The 24,905-nt window shown below is 39.1% G+C and overlaps 1 protein-coding gene across 2 annotated transcripts; it reads right to left on the bottom strand.

Moving 5' to 3' along the window:
• Positions 1–24,533, bottom strand: LZTFL1 (leucine zipper transcription factor like 1). Of its 2 annotated transcripts, none has more exons than XM_074195858.1 (10): positions 24,015–24,533; positions 18,270–18,394; positions 15,107–15,301; positions 12,824–12,884; positions 10,804–10,878; positions 9,331–9,396; positions 9,175–9,252; positions 8,183–8,359; positions 3,804–3,907; positions 1–2,417 (listed from the first exon to the last, which is right to left on the bottom strand). In XM_074195858.1, the coding sequence occupies exons 1-10, from the start codon at positions 24,015–24,017 to the stop codon at positions 2,399–2,401; spliced, it is 903 nt and encodes a 300-aa protein (XP_074051959.1). In that variant the 5' UTR covers positions 24,018–24,533; the 3' UTR covers positions 1–2,398. The 2 variants fall into 2 exon arrangements, with proteins under 2 accessions (XP_074051959.1, XP_074051960.1); XM_074195859.1 differs by lacking the exon at positions 24,015–24,533 and adding an exon at positions 23,651–23,848.
• Between the last annotated feature and the right edge of the window lie 372 nt (positions 24,534–24,905).

The following is a 24,905-nucleotide window of genomic DNA, read 5'->3' as shown; positions in this document are numbered from 1 at the left end:
CCTTTCCACTGTCCGACACTGCAGCGGCTCAAATGTATATAAATAACTCCTTTCCTCTTGAGAGATTTAAGATTTATTTAATACATACAGATTAAAGATGTACATGATATGAAACAATAAGATAGTGAACAAATTTACACAAAGACTCCTTTACTTTTTGATTCTGTCTACAAAGGGTCCAAGTCATGACAAATAAGCAGAAAACTAGTCCTTTTAGAGGAGATGCTGAGATATTAGGAGGCCGGGAATAAAAATCAGCATTATTATTGAAAGGCATGTCACTCAAAATGTGTGAACTAATGTACCCAAGAGTGGAAAACAAGACCTAAAAGAAAAATTTCTTTGTTGAATGAAGTATATGTTAAAGCTCAAGTTCACAAAGAAATAAGAATTTTACATTTTATTTTGTTAAAGACTGTTGAATGCAGACTTCCTGCTTAGGCTCTGAAACAGCAGCAGCAGCATGGTGATTTATGCCAATTAACAGCCAATTAGTTCACCTTGTGGTGGGCATGGTGAGATTTGTTAATCAGTGGATGTGCCAATATCTTGTAGCAATATCATGCTATGCAGCAATATTAACCAAGGAGCTACCAGATGACCAAAGGATAGGTCATCAGTTCTCCAGGTGACTACTGGAAACATGTCTGCACTCACACATTTTCTTGTCATTGGCCTCAAACATCTTATTAAAAGATTTCACTCCCCAGGTATTCTGGAAAGATCAAACCTTTGTTCCCAGCTACATTATGGCCAGGCATTACTGTAAATAGTTAATAGGCCTTGAGAAAGACAGTATTGTAAAAATGTGTTTAGTGTTCAACAAAAGGACATTGACAAGATTGAGTCACAAGAGACTTAATGAAAGAGGCCAACATCCAAGATAAAAGCACATGGAAAATTCTGGTTTTGTTCCCTTTGCAGATCCCTTAGCAGTTCCTTTGTATTCTTCTGGCCAAGGTTCAACTCATTTTATTCTTGACTAAAAAAATGTCAAGAATAAAATTTTTATAAAAATATTTTTATATTTTAAAAACACATTAGAAGAATACACTGAGATGAATGTGTAGAAACATAATATTGTGATAATAAGCCTTCAGAGCCAAATCTGGGAGGAAATGATAAAGCTGAGGTGATGAGGCAGTGTTCATTAGGTGTGAGAGAAACATTCTATTCTGTCTCTAAAGTGTGATCAATGGATTTTGCTGACTATCCAAGTGTATTCTTAGGATTGGGTTAAACACTGGATTTCTGTTAAGGAAATAAAAATGCTCATTGGGCTTTGTTCTGCTGCTGGGCAGTTGTCAGCACTTTTTTTTTTTGAGATGATAAACACGTGTATAGTCAGTCTAATGATCAAAGCAAAGTTGCCCAGCAAGAAGAATTGGGAGTATAATTCCCAATTTCTGATACTGCATGTATACTCTATTAACAATGTGCAATGAAAAACGAGTTTGCAGCCTGACTCAGACATCATGTGTAATACAATCTTGAAAAAGAGTTCTTACCTAGCAAGTAGCAGAGGGGAAATTTTTAAGCACCAAAAACTAAACAAATTGTTTGTTTTTCTAGTAATTATACTAATCCTGACATCAAGCTCTGCTTCCTCATAACTGAGACCAGAGAAGCACAGAGATGACCTGCTTCTGTTTTTGGGAAAATGGTCAAAGAGACTCTTGGGAAGATCTCTCTCAATCCTGTAAGTATCCTACCAGGACATCATCGCCATTGACTGGGCTTTGTCTGATGCCGCTCTGGAACAAATTGGAAACAAATGATGCTCATGGAAACAAATGACAGTTGCTTTAGGTTTAGACTTCCAATGACAGACAGACTTCTTCTTACAACAGACCAAAAAGATGCATCAAATTCAACTTTTAATAAAAATAAATTCGGCTATTTGGAAAGAACTCCTTGTACTTCTTTTTCCCCTGGGGAATGCATATCCGGATATTGTCAGCTTCCTTAATAGTTATACAAAAAAGTATAATTTTTTTTTAACACTTATGTCAAAAGGCAAGGTTTTTCTTCCCTTTCCTAGAAAAAAAACTTTTCTATACTGAGAAGCCTCATTACTTTCAAAGGAAATTCTATGTACAGAAGAGACTTCATATTACCTATATGCAGAGAAACTGAGTGTCATAGTGATAAAAATCACTATTTTGTCTTCTTTCCTATAAAACAAATGGAAACAGAAAACCTTTTTCCTGAAAAGCAAAAATTAACAACACCCCCTCCCCATAGCTACTAAAACAAACCAAAGAAAGGTTCAACTTATTTTAACATTAGAGAAGGAGGAAAGTGGGCCTAGGCCCTTTCAAGTCCATATCTGAGGATCACAATGGTCTACATTGTCACTTTGTGGCAGCTTCCAGACAAATCAAATTTCCATATTTTCTTAATCTTCTGTTTCATATCTGAGAAGAAATGAAAATTATTGATTGTAATCATTTGGATTTTGAAGTTATAAATAACCAAAATGTTTTTCTACCTGAACTGCATTTGTCAGAAGTACTTTTTATAGTAAAAATCAAAATCAAAATCAGATCTGTAGGAAATGATTTTATAAACTTTCAATCTATCAATGTTGATTCAAGAACTCTTGCTCCTTTAAGTGAATATTTCCATATTTGTGCCAACTCGAGTACAGATTTTACAGAGGAACAGCAACAGCTCTGTAGGCTTTCTGAGGCAGGATGGAGAATGAGAGGACAGAGCACTAGACCTGAGGTCAAGGAAGCCCCAGATTCAAATCTCACCTCAGACAAACTTGGAATAAGCAGCAAATTCCTTAGGTTGTATAAAGCACTAGTTTCCTCATTTGTAAAATGAGAAGAATCAGTCTACCAGAAGCTGGCCTAATTACTATGCGACCTCACTTTATCCTTCCAACCCCCTTCTTTCCTATAACAGAGATGAGGGTGACTCCCCCATCAACAGCTGTTCTTCCTCATTCTATGTCTAACCAGTTATATTGACTGCTCCATTGCTGGGGAGGGCAGAAAGGACAACGTGGGAATGTAAAGCACTTGGCAAACTTTCATTACTCTATAAATGCCAATATATTGTCACTAAAAATAGCCTTATGAGGAAGAATTAAAGGAGATGGCCCTTTGTCACTGATATGGACAGTCTCTGCCCTGGGGCAAAGCTAGACCAGATGATCCCTAAAGCCCCTCTAGCATTTGCTTGGGAGGGGGCCTTTTTGAGATCCCTAAGATTCACCTGCAAAAGGCTACCTTTGCTCTAGACATGCCTCCCACTACCTTTTTCTGGAAACTTTCATCCCCCACAACTGAGTGGGGTCCTTCCTTGTCAGTTCCCAGTGACATCCTGGGCAGCCCAGCCCAACTAGAATGGACAAAATCGTCCACTCTGATCCTCCTCCTGCCAGTAGTGCAGGCTCCAGGGTAATCCTGGCTCTATCCTTGGTAGTCCTGTCCATCCCCTCTCCACTTCTCCACCGTGGAAAGCCTCAGCTTCTTCCCCATGTGCATTCTGGGACAGCTAACTCTTCTCTGAAATCCTGAGGTCCCCAAACCACAGATTCAGTTTGTTATTTAAAATATGGAAACTTGGGAAAAGTCTCCATTTCCCCAGAATCGGGTGTTCTAAACCTGGCTCTGTTCCTTATGCGTCATGACCATCATGACCAGACTGTGCGACTCATAAGCCTAGAGAGCAATCTTCACCCCAATCTACCCTACAGGAGCTTACTGGAGGAACATGCAGGGGCAGTGTAAATGCTGCTCTGAATGCCCAGTAGTAAGAGGGAAAATCCACCCTACCGGAGGGACCCTTACTTTGCCAGCCTTTTCCTCAGGTCTTTAATTTGCTCATTCTTCTTCATAAGAATCTCTTTGAGGCTGCGGTAAGCTGCTGTTTGCTGGAACTTCTTCTCCAACTCCTGTTTATTGAAGAATCGCAGTCAGTGATGATTGCTTTCATTTATCCTTTCTCACTTCAAGTGGCATCATTTGATTCAATTGAGCAAACTCAGGTACCTTGATGGATATACTACTACTATATTATCCAGAGTTAAATATTTAGAAGTAATACAGATGGGGACTAGACTTATGATTTAATTGGAACAGAAACCTGTCTCAGGGGGAAAGGTCCTTGGAATAATGGCCCCAGTCCTGAGAGGGTCAGTCCAGAAGTGGACCTGGATCCAGGTGTACACACACACACACACACACATACACACACTCTCTCTCTCTCTCTCTCTCCAAAAAAGAAGTGTTTTTAATATGAATTATAAGAAATAACTATTTCTCAAAAAAACCCAAACAATAAAAAGAAATGACTATTTCTCTCTCGTAATTAATAGTTATTATGATAGGAAGTATTCTACTTCTTCATCCGGAAAGCAACCATTGAGAAAAACCTTAGGCAGTGGTCCTAATGTATTCCTGCTCATTATGTTTACTTAAACAGGTCTGAGAAAATATGCATTCTCCCTCTGTCAAGACAGGTGATATGGAAATTGTTAAGTCTCTTTGATCAAGAGTTGAGTGATCCTCATTTTAATACAGTCCACCTTCCATTCTAGTAGTCATTTTCTCTTTTTGTACATTTTCATCATCAGGTATGAGGTGGTGCCTCAGATATGTATTAGTTTGCATTTCTCTAATCAGTGAATGAGAGCATTTTTATGTGACTATAGAAGACTGATTTCTTCATCTGCCTCTTCAAAACCTTAAACCATTTATTAATTGGGGAATGATTTATACTTATAGATTTGAGAATAGTTGAGAAATGATGGTTGAGAATAGTTGAGGCCTTGTCAGAGTTGAGAAAAAATAGTTGAGAAATGAGGCCTTATCAGAGAAACTTGCTATTAATTTTTTTCAGTTATGATTACTAAGGATTTTCTTCCATCCTATTTTTTATCCTATTTATCCTATTTTATCCTATTTATCTGTCTCTCCTTTCACCCCATCCTTTCTCAATAAGGGTTTTGCTTACTTTTATCAAATTGGATGCTGCCATGGAGGAGGGAACAGAGGGAGGTTGAAAAATGTGGAAGTTATAAGCAGGATGGGATAAATATTGAAAATTACCTTTGCATGTAATTTGAAAAAAAAACTAAAAAAAGTTTTGCTTCTGATGACCATCTTTCCCAATTTACCCTCCTTTCCATCAGTGTCCCTTTCCTCATCTCTTTCCTGCCTACTTCCCTGTAGGGTAAGATAAGATTTCTATACCCAACTGAGTGTATTTATTAACTTATAATACACATATTAATATATATGTATGTATATTATTCTCTCTGTGAGCAAATTCAAATGAGATTTAGGTTCTTTCTTTCCACTGTAAAAGTTCTTTCATGTCCCTTTTATGTGAGATAATTTACCTAACTCTCCCTCTCCCTCCTCCCCTCCCCAAGATTTTTTAAAGTTTTCTTTTTTTTAAGGGTTTTTTTTTTTTGCAAGGCAAATGGGGTTAAGTGGCTTGCCCAAGGCCACACAGCTCAGTAATTATTAAGTGTCTGAGGCCGGATTTGAACTCAGGTACTCCTGACTCCAGGGCCAGTGCTCTATCCACTGCGCCACCTAGCCGCCCCTAAAGTTATCTTCTATTCCATCATATTCAACTCACACCTGTATTCTCTATGTATATACATCTTCTGATAAAGGAATATAAATAGTTTAACCTTATTAAGTCACTAATGATTTATTTATCCTGTTTTATGCTTTTTATGTTTCTTTTGAGTCATATATGAAAGTCAAACTTTCTATTCAGTTTTTGTATTTTCATCAGAAATGCTTGAATGTATTCATTGAATGTCAGTGTTTTTCCCCTGATTTAGATTCAGCTTTGCTGGTATGTGGTAGTGGGGATGTTTGTCCTTTGTTCTTGAAGAAGACCATGACATCAGGAAGGAAATGCCAGGATAAGCCTGTGAATTGGATTGGAGTAAGAGGAGGGGGTGTGTTGAGTCCCCAGCCTCATTTTCTTCTCCAAAGCCATCTGAGTCCAGTGGCCACATATGGATCATGTTGACTGGAGATGACTTTGTATGTGCAACAATCAGGGTCAAATAATTTTCCCAAGTGTCAAGTATCTGAGGCTGGATTCAAACTCATTCTCCTGACTCCAGGGTCAGGGCTGTATCCACTGTACCACCTAGTTGCTCCGGGTAGGTGATTTTTACTTGTAATCCTAGCTCCAATGTCATATTCCAAGTCCTCTAACCCTTGAATGTAGAAACTGCTAAAACTTGTGTGATTTTCATTGTGGTACCATGACATTTCTTTAGGACCACTTGCATTAGTTTCTCTTTGACTTGGGAGTTCTGAAATTTGGTTATAATTCCTGGGAAGTTTTTGGGATCTCTTTCAGGAAGTGATTGGAAGATTATTCCTATTTCTATTTTATTCTACATTTCTAAAAAATCAGGGCAATTGATAATTTCTTGAAATATAATGTCTAGGCTCTTTTTTGTTACAGGTAATATAATAATTCTTAAATTATCTCTCCTTAATCTAATTTCCTTCAATTGCTTTTTCAATAAGATATTTCATATTTTCTTCTATTTTTTCATTCTTTTGAGTTTTATCATTTCTTGATGTCTCATGGGAGTCATTAATTTCCACTTGCCCAATTCTAATTTTTAAGGAAATATCTTCTTTAGTGATCTTTTGTACCAAGTTTTCCATTTGACAAATTCTGTTTAAGTTCAGTGAAATTTTGAGTCTCTTTTTACCATCTGGCTTACTCTATTTTCTAAAATGTTGTTTTCTTTAGTATTTTTGTGCCTTCCTTACCAAGCTATTGATTCATTCTCTCATTTCTTTATCCCTTTTTTCCTCCATATTATTTCATTTTTAAAACCCTTTTTGATCTCTTCCAAGAATTATTTTTGGATCAAAACCAGTTCACATTTTTCTTTTTTATGCAGCAGTTTTGACTTGTCTTCTTCTGAGTTTGTGTTTTGATCTTCCTTGTCGCCATAATAACTTTCAATGTTTTTTTTTTAATTGTTGATGTTTGCTCATTTTCTAGACTATTTCTTCACTTTTAACCTTATGTGGTAAAGTTAGGGTCTGTTCCTAGAGTGGATGGGGCACTGTCCTAAGCTTTAGGTTTTTTGTGTTATTGTCCTCAGAGCTGGTTCTGGAGGGTGAGTGTCAGTTATTACAAGTGATATGATCTAAGGAGAGGTGCAGTCACTGCTTTTGCTGGCCTCTGCTCTGGTATATGTGTGTGTGACCACAAGCACTCTTTTCTGACCTGTAATTATGATCAGGATAATTGCTCCTGCTAGTACTCCCCCTTACCCAGAATATCAAGTATGGACAATGTAACAGAGTCCTGTTCCCAGTTCCAGTAAAGGATCCTTAAGACCTCCAGCCATCACCTCCAATTCGATAGTTCCTAAGGCTAGTTGCTGGCTTGCTGGGGACATGGTCTACTCTGGACTGCGTTAATACTCTCACCCTTCTGGAATGGATTTTTTCTGCCCTCCCTCTAAGTTGTCTTGAACTGCACAACTTTTGCTGTCCTCTTACTGGTTCTGCTTTAAATTTCATTTTGAAGCATTATTTTAAGGTCGTTTGAAAAGAAATGTGGAAGAGCTCAGGAGAGTCTGAGCTTTTCTTCTCCATCTTGGTTCTGCTTCAAGGTGGCTAGGTTTCTATATGTTACTTTAAAAATTATGCAAAAGTCCAGAAATGCACTAACATTTAAGACAAATCCCATTATTGTCTTTTGCTTAGTTACAAAACACAGAAACATGCTAAGTTAGAAAGGAAAATAAAAATACTGATTAATTAAGGATAAAATTAATGATAATTTAATGAGTTGTTTTGCTCCAGATAAAAAAGAGCCCTTGGTTAATAGACACTTGTTCTGTTAACCAGTTCATTGATACTCTTCTGACCTTTAGAACATGGGCTAATATCTCAGATTATGAAATGATCCCAGAATTTCTTAGCTATATTGATTTTTTTTAGGTTTTTTTTTTTTTGCAAGGCAAATGGGGTTAAGTGGCTTGCCCAAGGCCACACAGCTAGGTAATTATTAAGTGTCTGAGACCAGATTTGAACCCAGGTACTCCTGACTCCAGGGCCGGTGCTTTATCCACTGTGCCACCTAGCTGCCCCAGCTATATTGATTTCTCTAAAATTATTTAACAGGAAAAATGAAAAAATGAAAGACAAAAACTTTGCATACTGACCTTTTCAGTCACACTCAACTGTTCCTGAACCTTAAGTAGGTCATGCTTTGTTGACACTAAATTTTCCTCCAAAGTCTTCTTGTTTTCAGTAGTATCATTCAGTGTCTTCTGAAATTCATTCTTCAGGGCTGCAACTGTATGTTCCAAGTCACTTACATCCCTTGTTCTGATTATTGACTTTAAAAAGAAGTAAACCACAACAAATTTTATGTAGAAATTTGACTCTATCCTAACACCCACAAAATGTATGAGATCTAGAGAAGATCTTCGTAACCATTTTTGTGTTGTCTTTCTCTCTGGTAGTCACCTGGTGAAACCTAATTCTACTGGTGCTTTTTGACCTAATTGGAGGAAACGCTAAATTTCAGGTACAAGTTAGAGGAAATAAAGATGCTAATTTTTTACCATCCAACTTCATGGATGCTACAAAATTTATCCAAAGACCCTTAGAAGTTCTGTGGACCCAGGTTGAGAGCCTTTGGATTTAGAGGAAGAAATCCAGTCCACCAGGCATATTCTCTACAAAGAAAGCATAGAAGGATAGGCAAAAAACCCCAAAACATTAGAACAGGATAGGTCACAGTCTGTACCAACATTGGAAGAATCTACATCTACTGAGATACATGACCTACTCAGAGCATGTGGTAATTGTTCTAATGTTGGAATTTAGTTTTACCTCCTCTCCTTGAAAAGGAGGAAACTGAGGCCTGGGAGATTTTGGCACTTCTCAAGGTTGCCCAGCCACTAAAAGTCAGAGGCAGATCTGAATCCAGAGGCAACTCCACCTCTGTAAGGGGATGAGGAGCCCAGAGTGCAGGAGAGCTTGAGGAATGGGGGGGTTCTAGAGGGCTGAGGTGGAAGCAAGAAGAGGGCTACTTCTCTACACTGAGGGACTCATCTACTTGATAATCAACAGGTAATTAAATGCAGGCTTCTCAGGTTCAAATGCATCTAAACAATTTGAGGAAAAGGTCATTTTAAATGATTTTTACCTTTTGATCTCCTTGGGCAATCTGCATATCTCTCAGTGCTCGTTCTAGTTTTGACTTGTCTTCCAATGCATTTGTAGCCTGTGGAAACAGAGATATATAGTCATTTAAGCTGTAACCAACTCTTTTAGTAATCTTATTAAAAAATTTTAAAGTTACCTGCAATTCAATATTCTTTATTCTTGATTTCAATTTTTCATTCTCTTCCTGAAGTCGTAAAATTTCCTTAGCAAAGATAGAGAATGATAATTTTAAAATTTAATCCAATCAGATTTTTTAAAATAGTAGAAATTATTTTCCTAACTTAAAAAGTCAGTAAACAAAATATTTTCATAGCTAAAAAAATCTGAATATCTAATCCTATCAGGCCTGTCACAATGACTATTCTCCAAAGTCCCAGATGTCTGGAGGCATTGTATACTTTCCTCTTCTCTTCATCATGTCTACAAAATCTTACCAAGTCTTGTCTTTATTTGCACTTTGAAATATTCTTCAGATTCCCCTTTTATATCCAATCTCGCTTCCAGCACCCTCCTTACTTCATCCTTGGATTAGAGCTAAAAGGGTGTCTCATTCCTTGCTGCTTTGCCCTTCTCTACAGGTGCATTCTTTCAATCCATGCTGAATGCCAATGATAAAGTTTCCTAAAACACTGATGTTACCATGTCATCCTCTTGATCATGGACCTGCAATGTTTCCATATTACTTAAGTCTAGATGCTACTGATAAGAACAAATGGGTATTTTCATAGAATTCAGATATTAAATGAATCTAACAACTGGATTTCTGGAACTTATCCTCTGCCTTTCACAGTTATGGTGACAACTGAAAAGGATTATTTTAGTGTCACTTGCAAAACTTCTAGTAAGAGTTGGTTAAAAGAAAAAAAAAATAAACAATGGTTAAAGAAACCCTTATCTTTTTTTTTAAACAGGTCAAGATCTTCCTAGGTAAACCACCATGAAACTTGTACATGGTCTTCAAAGTCCTCCATAATATGACTTTGCCTTACTAATCCACATTTATTTTCCACTACTGCCCAGAATATAACCAGTGTGCTCCAGAACATTCCATCTCCATGCCTCTGCACATGCTATTTCTTCTGCTTTCCTTGGGTTGTCCAAATATAAATCATCCTTTCTTCCCTCCTTTATCCACAAATCTCTGCCTTATCTAAACATTCCACATGTGCTGTCAGGAACCAAATGGTCCACCCTTGCTTGCCTCCTAGTTGGTCTGTGCTCATCGATTCCACCTTACCAGCTACATTGGGGAGCTGATTATATTTACATATAATAATGGGAACACATTAAGATACTCAGGAAATATGTAATGCCTTTAATGACATGATGAATGAAAAACTGTGAAATACCTTAGAGAACTAAACAAGAATAACTTCATTGTATATGATACAATTGTCATATTGTCTAGGAATAAATGGCACCATTCACCATAACTCTTAGATCTCCCTTGGGCCCCAGGATACCGGCTGGTACATGGGGATCACAAGGATTTAATATGTTCAGTGAACTTAACCTGTAAATCGTCTTCTCTATGGGCCAGCCTAATTGCCCAGGAGTGACTTGGATTAGGTGATTTAAACCCCACTTTAGAATGATGTTATAAACTTACCTTATTCAAGAGCTCTGATGTTCCACCTTCATTAAGTGGAACAAGTCTTGATGGCTTCATATTCTCTGAATTAGACTAAAAATTTAAATTAAAAAAATTGGAAGAGAATAACATTTTTCATGACTTCTAAAATGAAGTGACCCTTCATTGTTATAAAACATAATAATAACAGCTACCATCTATAGAATGCTTTAGGTTTCCAGAGAGCTTCACAGCAGCCATCTCTCTTCACCCTCACAACTCTTTGATGTTGGTGCCATCATTATCCCCATTTTACAGATGAAGAAACTGAGCTGAGGGAGGGAAGGCAACTTGCTCAGGGTCATACAGCTGGGAAATCCTCACTCAGGATTTGTCCAAGGTCTTCCTGACAAGCCTGATACTCTAGATCCTGAGCTACCCAGATCCCCTGGAGCAAATGAGACTACCAACTATTAACTGTTCAGGCCAGCCTGGACAAGTCTGCACAGGTTCATCCCTGCAGGTTAAAGGTGATGGAATTTCTTCATAGAAATTCTTCTAAAGTATTACTTTAAAATTATAGCACACTGGAAGAGGCCTGAGAACTAAAATTAGGAGATTTTTTAAGGGCTAGATTGAACAAATATGGAAGAAAAATGAAACCTTTCTTTACAACATCACACAAAAACCAAGTTTCAAAAGTCACTGAAAAATTTTAAGTATTTCAAAAGTAAAGTTCAATTAGAAATGTCAAATTGCTTCTGTAAATGAGGTAATTCTGAAAATTATGAAAATGTTTTATAAAATGATAAAAATGCAAATTTCAAGCTATTAGTCACAACAGATCTATTCACAACCACTTTGTGAAGTGAGACTATGACATTATCATCTCATCTCCTGTTTTGCAGAGGGGAAGTGACTTGCCCACAGTGACACAAACAGGAGATATTGGAGCCAAATCTCACTCCAAACATCTGTGTTCTTTCCATTCTGTCAGGTTGCCTTTCAAGATCTGAATCTCTTAACCAGTTGAAAAAGGCTGAGAGAGAGAGAGAGAGAGAGAGAGAGAGAGAGAGAGGGATGAGCTTCAGAAGTTCTTAGAAAATGCAGGGATGGTGGGTTAGGAAGCACTTGCCACAGCAGGCAACAGGTTTCCCTCCCCCAGTCTTGCCTTTATGACTTTTGACATATGCTATTTTCCCACAGTGACTTTTAAGTTTTCTTTATGCAAAAGATTCAATTTTTTGAGTATAACTCTAAACATTTAGGGCTCTTCTCTGGGTCTTCTCTAGTTTTATAGATTAGAATTTAAGGTTTACTGTGGCAGAGGGGAGCTTGATGCTTTATTTGGCTTCTCAAGGCTTGGGTTAAAGCAGAGAACTAGGCTTGATATTTTCTAGAAAACTGGTTCTCAGGGAAAGGATGAAATCATGAGCTTTATTGTGATGTAGTACTACAAGCAAAGCATACTATGGCATGCCCGTGCGCACACACACGCATACAAACAATGGCAATGTATATTGTATGCAATGTAAGAACTCACCCAGCAGGAGGGGAAGGAGATGTGTATCAGGGAAGAAATACAATTGAAATTGAGGTGCGAGGAGCTAAGATGAGACAACCCAAGAATGGGCTTTACTCCTAATCAGCTGTGGTGACAAAGGTCTCTGGGCCCCACCTCCATGCCTGGGAGGGGGAGCATCTTGACTACCACAATCAACACTACCTCTAAGGCAAGGCAAACTTTTGCAGTCACACTGATCTGACCCTAGCTAATGACACAAATATGCTGTTTTGCCTCCATGCTTCTGTGGCCATGGGACCACTTAGCTTGAATGTTTCTCTAAATTTGAGTTCTATTATTACAAATACATTATTACAAGCTCTAATTAAACAATAACATCAAAAATAGAAAGCTGAATATTATTACACTTGGTCATACTCAGATTATCTAAGGGTTAGGGGTATAGGACAGGGAAAAGGAAAAGGGAGAAGTGGGAGATGAGGAGGAGAGCAGGATAAAGCACTAATACTGGGGTTTGGAATAATCATAGTTTACCTTTTTATTTGAAGTGGAAAGTTCTGCTTTTTCAAATTCTGCAACTTGTTCTAATAATTCTCTTGAAGAAACAAACAAAAATGCTTATACTGGCAAGAAAACAACTGCAGTAACAAGCCTGTCCATTTAAGAACCATAGAAATGCTATAACACACAATAGTATAGAAGACAAAGTTTCTCTTTACAATAATAAAACCAATGTCAAGTCTCATGGCAATGAAACAATAAGAGAGGGGCCTAGGCCTGGCCACATCTGCACATCTCCTAATCGGCCTCCCTTACTCCTGGAAGTACAAACTGCTGCCACAGAGATTTTTTTAGGTACCAGAATTTGATGGATGCAGGTGGGGGGGAGCAGGGTTGGGGGCTTCCTGTGGATATCATTGAATTCAGTTCTCAGGGCAGCTATTTCAGACTCTTTGTGACCCCTTTGTGACCCCATTTGGAATCTTGGTAAAGATATTAGAGTTTTGTCATTGCTTTCTACAGCTCTTTTTACAGATGAGGAAATGGATGCAAACAGGGTTAGGTGGGGCGGCTAGGTGGCGCAGTGAATAGAGCACCAGCCCTGGAGTCGGGAGTACCTGAACTCAAATCTGGTCTGACACTTAATAATTACCCAGCTGTGCGACCCTGGTCAAGTCACTTAACCCCATTGCCTTGCCCAAAAAACCCAAACAAACAAACAGGTTGCCCAGGGTCACATGGCTAGTCAGTGTCTGAGGTCAGAATAGAACTCAGGACTTTCTGATTCCAGGTCCAGACCTCTCTCTATTGAGCCCCCTAGCTGCCTCCAACTGAGGAGCTGTAATTATCCCAATTTTACAAATGGGGATTGTGGTGGATAATTAATAATAATTGAGGAAACCATTCAAGCTTTATGATTTATAAGCAAAATAGGTATAATAAACAGGTCAGTGGACCCCCCCTAGTCAGTCCAAGACCCTGAATACAGAACCAAACAGATTTTTAGGTATTAAAAACAATCAAGTTGAGACAAATGAAATAAAATAAAACAATTAACCAGGATACAAGATGAGGTCATCTGATATCTAATTGGAGGAAAGAATGGGAGCTTTCTGAGTTGAAATTGAAAAGGTATGCTTCCCTGAAATCAAAAAGGAACATGGAAACAATAACTAACTGATCAGTTCAGTGCCAATTTTCAGATAAGACAAATGGATTGCTTAAGATATACAATTGTGAGAAAACTACCTGACTGGAACTGACCAAGGTCCTGGGTGAAAGGTCTCTAGGCAGCAGAGAGAGGTGGTCCAGTTTTCCAGACATTCAGGGTTAGGTTCAAACAATGCAGTAAAGTTTTCTCCCAATTCCCTCAATAAAGGTGTTTTTTTTTTTAAAAACAAAACAGAAATTAGACTAGACCCATATTTAAAGAGAAGGGAACTGCACAAGCTCCCAAATTGAGTCACAATATAGGAGTCAGTGTGGTTTTCCTCAATTCCCACCTGAGGCAGACAGAAAAGGTTAAGTGACTTGCCTAGGGTCACTGGTCTTTCTGACCAGTAGTGTATCACTGTGCCACTTAGTTATCTTAATAAATCCTAATAAAGAATTGAGAACATGTAATAATTATCAGGAATCCACAAAACATTAATACAGAATTATTAGAGTTAACTCTGGATGATAAATTTTGTGGATTAGTTAGTTTTGAGTGAAGCAGATACTCCTCTATTCCCTCCAACACAGGCACTTTCTTAGAAGTATTCCCAACTATTCTAAAGTTTTTTATTTCAGTTCCTGACCTGAATCTCTCAACAGTAAGCAGACTAAAGGTTAATCTTTATATTTAATGCTATATAATGATTAGATATAGGTAAAGCATTTATTTTACCTGAGATCCCACAAGATTACACAAGTATCTTTTAAAGAGATCAAGAAGTTTGACAATTCCATGTAACACTAATGAGCCTGCTAGTTTTTAGATGATCAAAACCTACTTACATATCATTATTTTTAAGGGCAATTGATAGCTTCCTAATGGTATTAATTTAGAACTTCTGAAACAGAGGTCATCTTTTACATGGTAGCTATCTTTAAAAAAAGTTTTCAAATATTTAATGATCTTTATCACACATTACACCAATTCTCACAATTTAAGAGATAAGAATAATCTAGTACCTATGCAAATATTTTTTCTCCCTACCCTAGTTTCTTCACAAAATAAGATCATTAAAAAAATCAGATCAGCAATAATTCATCTTTCTTAGGGAAGTGGTATGGCTTGCTATATTTATAATCCCATATGTAAATTTACATTACCGATTCTCTAACTCTGAGATGTCTGTCTGCAACTTAAGGTACCACTTCTCTGCCTGTGAAAACAGTTGCCGCAGAAGTAACACGTTGGTACAGGAAGTATTGATGAGCTCTGACTCTATTTCACTATGAACCACAGTCTGTAATTCATTCAGAACTTCTGTAACTTCATCCATGGTGTAGGTTTCATCTACTAGCCTAAATTTAAGAAGGAAAGGAAAAGAAAAAAAACTTACTTTTAAATCAAATCAACAAAATTCAATTGAAAAGTCATTTAATATAGTACTTGGCATATGGATAGGTGCTCAAAAAAAGTAGACATTGTAATTTGCAATATTTTAAAACAACTTTCTAAACAACAGTAACTTGCATTTCAGCAGCACTTTAAAATTTCCTCCCCCAAACACCAAAAGGAGCATAATACAAATATTATTACTGTAGTCTACCAGCATTTATTAATCCCCTTCTGTGTCAGACCCTTTGCCTTTAAGCATTGGCAAAAATCAGTCCCCATGGCCTGCAGACTATAAAGGGTCCTCCCTGGGCCTTGAATCTAGCTTTTGTGGCTCCCAGGGTTGTGCTCTTTCCACTTCATGATGGGATAAATGAACCAGATTTTTTTATTACATGAACATAACATAGAAATATGCTAAAATCTATCAATTGTTTCCATTAGTTGAGCTTTTTAGTTGCAAAAAAGTTCAATTTTCTCCAAACTGAGTCTCAATTTTATATATTTTAACATTCAACCCAAATGGTTCAGCAGATTCTTTTCTGTTTTCTTTCTAAATAAATAATCAAAATTAAAAATTGACTTAAGTTTTGCTATGTGCATATGTAAAAAAAAAAGTTTAACTCTCCTTTTTATAGTCTAAAAGCCCAAAGACAGAAAAGGAACAAATTTCAAACTGAAGAAACAAAATATAGCCAGCTAAAACCACAATTCTCCCCTCTCTCCTGCTTCAAACAAAAAGGCCTTCTTGGCGAGAGAAAAAATCAGCTCTCACATTCAACTCTCCTGTATGCCAAATAGTTTTGGAAAAGAGCTGAGAGGCTGGGCAAGATTCTCTAGAAAACCTCTGAGTTCCATCCTTCCTATCCTTCAGAAATACAAGCAAGATGTGGGGAAAAAAAAACATAGTGATGACCTTCCTTGTCCCTAGAGCTGTCTTTTCACTAGTTAGAGGGGCTAAGAGAGTGACTTTCCTTACCTATCTCATTCATCAAAGCACTCTATAGATGTTAGCTATCCTCAATACTTAAACAGCATTACTCTCATTGCTTTTTTGAGAATTACGGACTCCTATTACCTCAGTAAAAACTAAGCTGTATCGGGTTACTGTCATGCTGTCAAAATTTGAGTTATCTACCAAATGTACCCCTCACTTTAACCTGGACTAAATCGAACCATTTATTTATCCAGGAGAAACCAGCTGTTTCCCCTCAGGTGAATCTCCTAATTTCCTTTCTCTTTAAGGATCTCACTATTTTAATTTTAATTACTCTATAGAAATCTTTCTCAGGAAAGAGCACATTGAACATATATTTGATGCTTTCTTGTCTACTTCAGGTCATCCATCATGAAGAACATCTGCTATCATACTATGCTGGGGCTGTGAGTACACAAAGACAAAAATTAAACAGTTCCAATTACAGTCAATGGGAGAGAAGGTGCTAACATGCCCTGGTGGAGAGAGTTTCCTCTCCAAGGACTGGTCTATGCCAGTGAAATCACCAGTTCAGTCTCTTTCCCTAGCCTCAGTGTTCTTCAGTGCCAGGACATAGTACAGTATAGTATAGCATAATATAGCATATGGTATGGTATAGTAAGGTATGGTATACAGTATATATAGACTATAATGGTATAGTATTTCATATAGTATATAGTATAGACTAATAGACAATTAAAAGAAGTGGATGACTGAAGAAGTGGATGACTAATTAATTCCGCCATGTAGTGGGGTCCACTGTGCTGGGAAGGGCTGCTTTTTCCAACTCAAGATAACAGATTGCTCTGCTTTACTAATTCTGTGCCCACTTTTCAGTTTTCCCATTGCTTACTAGCTGTATGACCCTGGGAAAGTCATTTCACCCTGTTTTACCTCAGTTTCCCCTAACTGTTTTTCAGGTTTTTGCAAGGCAAATGGGGTTAAGTGGCTTGCCCAAGGCCCCACAGCTAGGTAATTATTAAGTGTCTGAGACCGGATTTGAACCCAGGTACTCCTGACTCCAGGGCTGGTGTTTTATCCACTACACCACCTAGCCGCCCCTTACCTCAGTTTCTTATCTGTAATATGAGCTGAAATAAAAAAAAAGGCAAACCACACTAGTATCTTTGCCAAAAAAATCCTCAAATGGGGTCATGATGAGACACGACTGAATAAACAACTCAACAATAAATTTCTCAACATAGGCTGTCATAGTGCTTGCTTCTAGCAGTCTCCCCTCACCCTGCACTTACCACCTAATTTCTTGCTTTAATATGCTGTGTCTAAGTTGTTGAAATTGTGTATAATAAACAAGAGTTAAAATGAAAGTTTTTCCTGACTTAGTTTTGTTTTTAATAAAGGAGACTACTATGAGGGAGATTATTGTGAAATAACTGTAGTTTTAAAACAAAACAAAACAAAATGCATTAGTACAGTTTGAAAAAATATTAAGGTTTTAACTGTGAGATTCTTTTATGTAACAAAATGCTTGGGCTTTTTGGCAACTGTTGTGATGGCTGGAGTAGCTATGCAAAAACACCCAAACCCACTGAGTGCTGAGGCCTTCAGAATTCTGATCTCTAAATAAATGGTTATTAATAAACTTTCATTTCACTCTATTCCTTATCCCTATGTATGTTTTCACTGACTCCATTTACCTTCCAGATAAATAATAATGTAAAATAGGTTTTATAAGATCCTCCATGTTCTGTTACAATAACATTTCTCATCTCTTGCTACATAAACATCTATGATGATTTTATGATTTCTTATAGCTAATACATAAATTCTTGATTATCATTTCCTAGCAGAGTGCTCTAAACAGTGCAGACCCCTCAATGATGATAATCCCAAAAACACTGCAATATAGTACTAGAAACAATATCTTCCCATTGGCCAATACAAAGGTCCCGGGCTCTTTTTGGGTTTAAAATTATTTCCTTATTGTCTTTAGGTACCTGCTATCCTTGATATCCTCGAAGCAAGAATCTACAGTCTTGAGTCTCAAACCTCTTTTTGAACGAGCAAAACGCATATAATTAATTATTTCATTTTGATGGTGATCATTTAGACCCAATTCCGCCTGAAAAAAGAGAAAAGTATAACTTTATCACTTCTGAAATTGATTATAAATTCCATTAAGGTTAGGATTCTGCTATTACACCTGGTCCACAGATTCCACAGTTCTACTGCAGAACTGTTTTATGGGAAACTCACTTAATGCAAAAATTATGGTACAAATATGGCATACGGAAATTCAGAGAAATATGGGTTGGAATTCCACCTTCTCTATTTACAAGCTAGATAATTATGGCCAAGTTACTTAACTTCCCTACATCTAAATTTTCTCATCTGTGAAGTAGACAATGATACTGTAGCATCAATTGCTGTTGTGAGAAACTCATGAGATGATACCTGGGAAATAGTTCGTAAATCTTAAAGTGCTCTATAAATTTTTATAGATCAAAATGAAGAGGATGCTCTAAAATAAATCATGTAACTGCTAGTTTCAGAAAAAAATGAAATTTAATCTATAAAATGTAAAAAAAGAAATGAGTATGATGATAAACTATAAAGTGTAAAAAAGAAATGAGTATAATGATAACATTATAACTAAAAATCAATAAACATTTAACCATTTTTATTTGTATGTAGCAAAATTTTGACAGTGAAATTCATAAAAGGTAAACAGCAATATAAGAAATGAACATTATGAAAATATGATTGAGGTAGACTAACAATAGACTTCACATATCTCAACCGCTTCCTCAACAAACAGGAAAGTAAAGTCAGTTAGAATACTAATGAACTTCATCAGAGAAGGTGATCTATTTGATATTTCAGTGAATATTGGCACAAAGCAGAGCAGACTTGAGTCCTCTCTAAACCAGGTCAAATCCAGAACCTCACCAACCACCTTGGTCATCAAGACTAGACTTTGCTCTGCCTTAGATGTATATTCCTCCCCTCTCCCCACCTTCCTCTCTCTCTCTCTTAGGGACTGAGAATCCATCAGGAGCAAGGCTACTGTCCTTTGGCTCCACTCAGTGTACCCCTGCTTCTGAGGTGCAGGTTGATTAGATGAAAGCTTTCTTTCCTCCCTCCCCACATCACTCTCTGGTCTCTCATATTCACCCAAGTCATTCCCATTCCTATGGCTTCCTTCTCTTACTCTTCCCTTTTTTGTAATGTGCCTCCGGAACTCCTTTCATTCCATTAGACCCTATGAACTCTCCTTAGAAACGTTCTGTATATATTTGGATTTTACTTACTGATATGCTTGTTGTTATTCTCCACAGTAGAAACTCTTTGAGAATAAATAAGATAAATAGGGGATGCACACCCTTTCTGAGACTACTTAGAAGTTCGAAACAAAACTAATCCCACATTAAGCTATAAAAAGCCCTGGGAAATTCCAAAAAAAGAGTATAAATAATGTGGGCCCATGTCAAAGCATCTCTGTGGCAAATTTCAGCATTTGAAACCTAGATTTTATAAGAGGAGAAACCAGGACTAAATGAATTAAGTTGGAATCGAAAGATATGACAAAAGAAATAAAAAATAAAGAGGGGAAAAAAAGCTCATAAAAAATAGAAAATGAAGTGGCATAGGTCTGATATAAGAGCTTTTTTTCCCTAGAAGATCAATTAAATCAGTAAATCATTAGTAAACAATCAAAACAGGAGAGAGAAAACAAGGCATAAGATCAAAACTTAAAAGCAGAGTTCTCAAATACTAAAAAAAAAAGGATTAGTGGGGAATATGTTGCAGAGTTATATGCTAACAAGAGAAATTAAATGGATGACTATTTACAAGGATATAAAAAGGCAATTTTTTGATAAATTTTTGATAAATATTAGTAAATACTTCAATGGATAGGGAAAAAAGTAAGACAAGTTATCAATGAATAACCTCACCTCCACCTTCCCAATCCCTAAACTCAATCCTGAAGGTTTCCATGCAGCTATTTTTTCAAACTTTCAAAAATCTTAAGTCTCTGAATGTGTGACCAAAGAGAGGGACAGATGGAAGGTAGTGCAATGTCTACAATCATGTTTTTAAACCTCACAAGGAATTTACTTAGATTGTAACAAAAACCTAAATAAAATGTAAGATGAATAAAGAAGCAATTTTTAAAAAGTAGACCTTAGGGGGCGGCTAGGTGGCGCAGTGGATAAAGCACCGGCCTGGAGTCAGGAGTACCTGGGTTCAAATCCGGTCTCAGACACTTAATAATTACCTAGCCGTGTGGCCTTGGGCAAGCCACTTAACCCCCTTTGCCTTGCAAAAAAATAAAAATAAAAAGTAGACTTTACAATCACAGGTAGGTTTTATGACAAATATGCAAAGATAGCTTTTCCCCTCTGAAGCAAAGCCTCATTTTTTTTAACACCAATATTGTTTAGCTGTTGGCTCCAAGACACCAGACCCTATAGTATCTCATTTCCGACCACTACTACCCCCTTCTGTATTCATTCATATCATAATCACACTTCAGGTACTCATCACTTCTTAATAGCTCAGTCATTTTTTTCCCCCTATGTATTTTCTCCCCCCCCCCCCTTCAATTCATACTCCATTTACCTATAAAACTGGTCTTTTTTTTTTTTAGGTTTTTGCAAGGCAAATGGGGTTAAGTGGCTTGCCCAAGGCCACACGGCTAGGTAATTATTAAGTGTCTGAGACCGGATTTGAACCCAGGTACTCCTGACTCCAAGGCCGGTGCTCTATCCACTACGCCACCTAGCTGCCCCTAAAACTGTTATTTCTAAAGCACAAGTTTAAACAACTACTTAAGAAGCTTCATAATACCTATTGCTTTTTGAATAAACTAGAGGCAAACCCCTAAACATCTCTATTTAGTCTTCACAAATCTGCCTCTCTATCTTTCCTGACTGCTTATAAGCTTTTTACCCTTTTGTACTCTGCAAACAGCCAAAGTGGCCTTCTAGTTGCTCCCATACATAACATCTATGTCTTTATACTGTCTGTCTCCCAATGTCTGAAATGCTCTCCTTCTTCACCTCCATTTCTTGGAACCTCCAAATGACTTCAACATTCATTCATTAAGGTGAATCCCCAGGTATATGAAGGCAGTTGACCTTTACTCTTGGACTTTCTATAAGGTTTAGTCACTAAACTCAGATTGTTAGTAGGCCAAGTCCAATGGGACCTCCAACTTCATGCCCCGGTCAAGCATCATGCATAACCCTGAGATGGTACCCTGTAACTTACTGACATCTCCATTGATATCTAAAGGGTAACTTACTTCCAGAAGTCTTTGCTAAGTTAATAATATCCCCTAGTCCCCACCAAAATCAGTATGATTATTTTGTATATACTTATCTGTAAACATGTCTTGATTTTATATCACTACTGTGTCTGGGACCTAGTAGGCACAACAAAAATGCTTGTGGTCTGAATTGAAAGTGTATTACTTTAATGTGTATAGACAAACTTTAGTTTTCAAAAGTAGGCACTGCTGAAGTGGCCCTGAATTAGTATTCCCACCATCCCCCTAAACGCCGGGTTCTTTGACAATATCTCACCACTCCATACTTTGCATCTTCTGGGCAGAGGGATAAATTGGCTTTAACTTCTAGACCTGACTCCCCTTCCCTTCCCTGGCAGCAAGGATGGACTCTGCTTTTTTATTCTTATCTCCAAGATGAGCATCCTGTATGGCCCAGGATAACCTAATAGCTTCAAAAATGCATTTCAGGGGTGGCTAGGTGGCTTGGTGGATAGAGCACAGGCCCTGGAGTCAGGAGTACCTGAGTTCAAATCCAGCCTCATACACTTAATAATTACCTAGCCGTGTGGCCTTGGGCAAGTCACTTAACCCCACTGCCTGGCAAAAAACCTAAAAAAAATGCATTTTACTCATTTCTGGAGTCCCTGGTGAAGTTGCCACTCTGAGTGTGTCCTCCAGTGGCAGACACCTAACTCTGCTGCCTTGGGGGCTCTGTCAAATTAGCAGTTGAGGTTGAGGCTGCAGAAGTCCCCAAATGTTTTCTGCAGCTTGATATCATTCAAAGAATGAATGAATACTGGCTTCAGAGAGCAATGTTTCCATCCCACACCCCACATATTGGAAGCTTTGTTGACATAAATGGTTCGGGTTTTGTCTTTGGATATGATTCACTCGAGTACAGTTGAGAACAATAAGGACTTCAACTATGGCTAGGACAGATTATATAGGAGGCGACACATTAGAGAAACGTTGTGGAAGTAGAACCAACAAGTGCTGCCAACTCATTGGACCTGAAGGAGGTCATTTTGGAAGTATGCCCTAAAAGTCACTAAACGACTACTCCTTTACCCATCGATATTCTCTACTTGGTTTTACCCTCAAAGAGAGAAATGACTAAAAGGACCCATATATGTTAAAAATTATAGTGCTCTTTTTGTAATGGCAAAGGACTGGAAACAAAAAGGACATACATCATTTGGGAAATGTGTAAACAAATTGGTATAGAAATGTAAGGGAATATCATTGTGCAGTAAAAAGATTAAATGGATGGCTTCAGAGAAACCTCAGAAGATTTAGGTGAACGTCTGATACACACATGAAATGGGAGAAGAGCCGGGGCAATTATTTACACAATAACTACACTGTAACATTCAAACTGTTGAAAGGCTTAAGAATTCTGATCTATGCAATGTTGTTTTTTAGTCATTTTTTGGTTTGAGTTTTCTTAGCAAACGTACTGGAATGGTGTGCCATTTCCTTCTCCGTCTCATTTGACAGATGGGGAAACTGAGACAAACAGGTGACTTGACCCTGTTAGAGGAGGGGAGTCAGGTCCAGACAAGCTGGGCCAATTACTGTCATTTCCTATGGAGTGGTATGGAACGGGGCCAGGGATTGGCAAAGAGCTGGAGAGATGAAGGGACAGAGGATGAGGAAGAAGAGAAATAAGGAAAACAAAAAGGAAGGAAGAATTTAAGAAAGAATTCTAAAACCCTTCTGGTTGATCCAGACTGCCAAAGTACAGGACAAAAAAAAAAGATAAAGAAAGCCCGCCGCTGGGTTCTGTTTTGGACAAGCTGAATGTGAGATGCATTATATTCGGGAAATTTCGATTAAAGAGTTGGAGAGGAGGGGCTGAAGCTCAGAAGGGGGCAACGGGCTCCTAGAGAGGCCACGTGGACCGTGAGAACTGACTAGGTCACCGAGAAAGAAGTGGACTCGGCTATTTTGGAGTGCAAGGTGCGTTATATTCGGGAAATTTCCATGAAATAATTGTAGACTGAGAGGCTGAAGCTCAGGATGGGGCCGAGGGTTGCACCACGTATGGAGAAGATCCATGGAAACCGTGAGAACTGCCTGGCTCACCGAAAACTGGACTGGGCTGTTCTGCAAACGTTGGGGGTAAGGTGCGTCGTATTCGGGAACTTTCCATGAACGATCCGCAGATGGGGGGCTGAAGCTCGGAACCGGGGCGCGGGCGGCACATCGCGGGGGGTACGTGGCAACCGCGGGCGCGGAGATCGCGGAGAGAGGGCCCAAGACAGGGCCTGCTGGGAGCAGGGCCCGAAGGTGGCCCCCCTCCTCCTCCTCCTCCAGGGCGCCCCCTTCCCTCAGCCCCCCGGGCCTCCTCCCCTCCCCCACCCGCCCTCCTTCCCCGGACCGTTAACGCGACATTCCGGAAAGGGGGGGCGACTCCCAGACACCCCGGATCCGGCGGGCCGGGACTCACCATGGCGGGCGGGGGTCGGTCACGCCGAGGGGAGAAGGCCTGAGGCGGCGGCGAATCCGGGGGCCCGGGGAGGCCGGCGCGGGGGAGCTGTTTAGAAGCCGCCCGTTGCCATGGAGAACGAGGCTCGCGACCCCGCCGCCCTCACCTCCTCATTGGACCGAGGGCGTCACGTGAGCGGAAATGACGTCGAAGAGTCCGACGGCGTCCTCAGCCTCCGGCCCCAGAATCCAGGGAGCACGGGACTACTCTTCCGACTGCGCGTGCGCGGGCAGGTCTTTCGGGGCCGGAGACTAGTTGCTAAGGGGGCGTGGCGGGAGGGAAGGGCAGGCGCATGCGCACAGGAGCATTCAGCCCCGGCTCGGGCCGGGCTCCCATTATTCTCTCAGGGCCGTGGCGCCGCGCTGATGGGCACCTGTTGGGCCGGGGGCCGGGAAAGGGCCCTGCCCACTCCCGCACCACCTGCCGCAGGCCACCCAGGGCTCCCTTGGCCTTGCGGCCCCGCTCCTCCAGGGCAGGCCCCTTCCCCGCGGGCCTTGACCTCTACGAAGTCGGCTCCCCCCGCCCCAGTCTTTCATCCAGCCTGGCAGTCTGGTGACGTCAGCGCTAAGCCGTCTGGAAAGTGCGTCCCAAACGGTGGGGGTAAAGCGAAGGCAAAAAAATCAGCTGGTGTGAAACGGAAACTTCCATTTGTAGATCGCGTACGTTTAAAGTTCATAAAGTTTTACACTATGACTACCTGGTATATGGAGATACACGAGCACATAGAGTAACAAAGATTCTTTCAAAACTCGCTTTTTGTTTCAGACGTGTTTTTTTTTAAAGAAAACCTCTTAGGTGTGTAATCAAAAGTCAATTTTATTTTCAGTTGATGATCTCCAAATACAACATTCC

Source organism: Macrotis lagotis, chromosome 7, assembly GCF_037893015.1.
Source record: "Macrotis lagotis isolate mMagLag1 chromosome 7, bilby.v1.9.chrom.fasta, whole genome shotgun sequence".
Classification (NCBI taxonomy): domain Eukaryota; kingdom Metazoa; phylum Chordata; class Mammalia; order Peramelemorphia; family Peramelidae; genus Macrotis; species Macrotis lagotis.
Note: the sequence above shows the minus strand (reverse complement) of the source record. Positions and strands in the feature narration are given on the sequence as shown.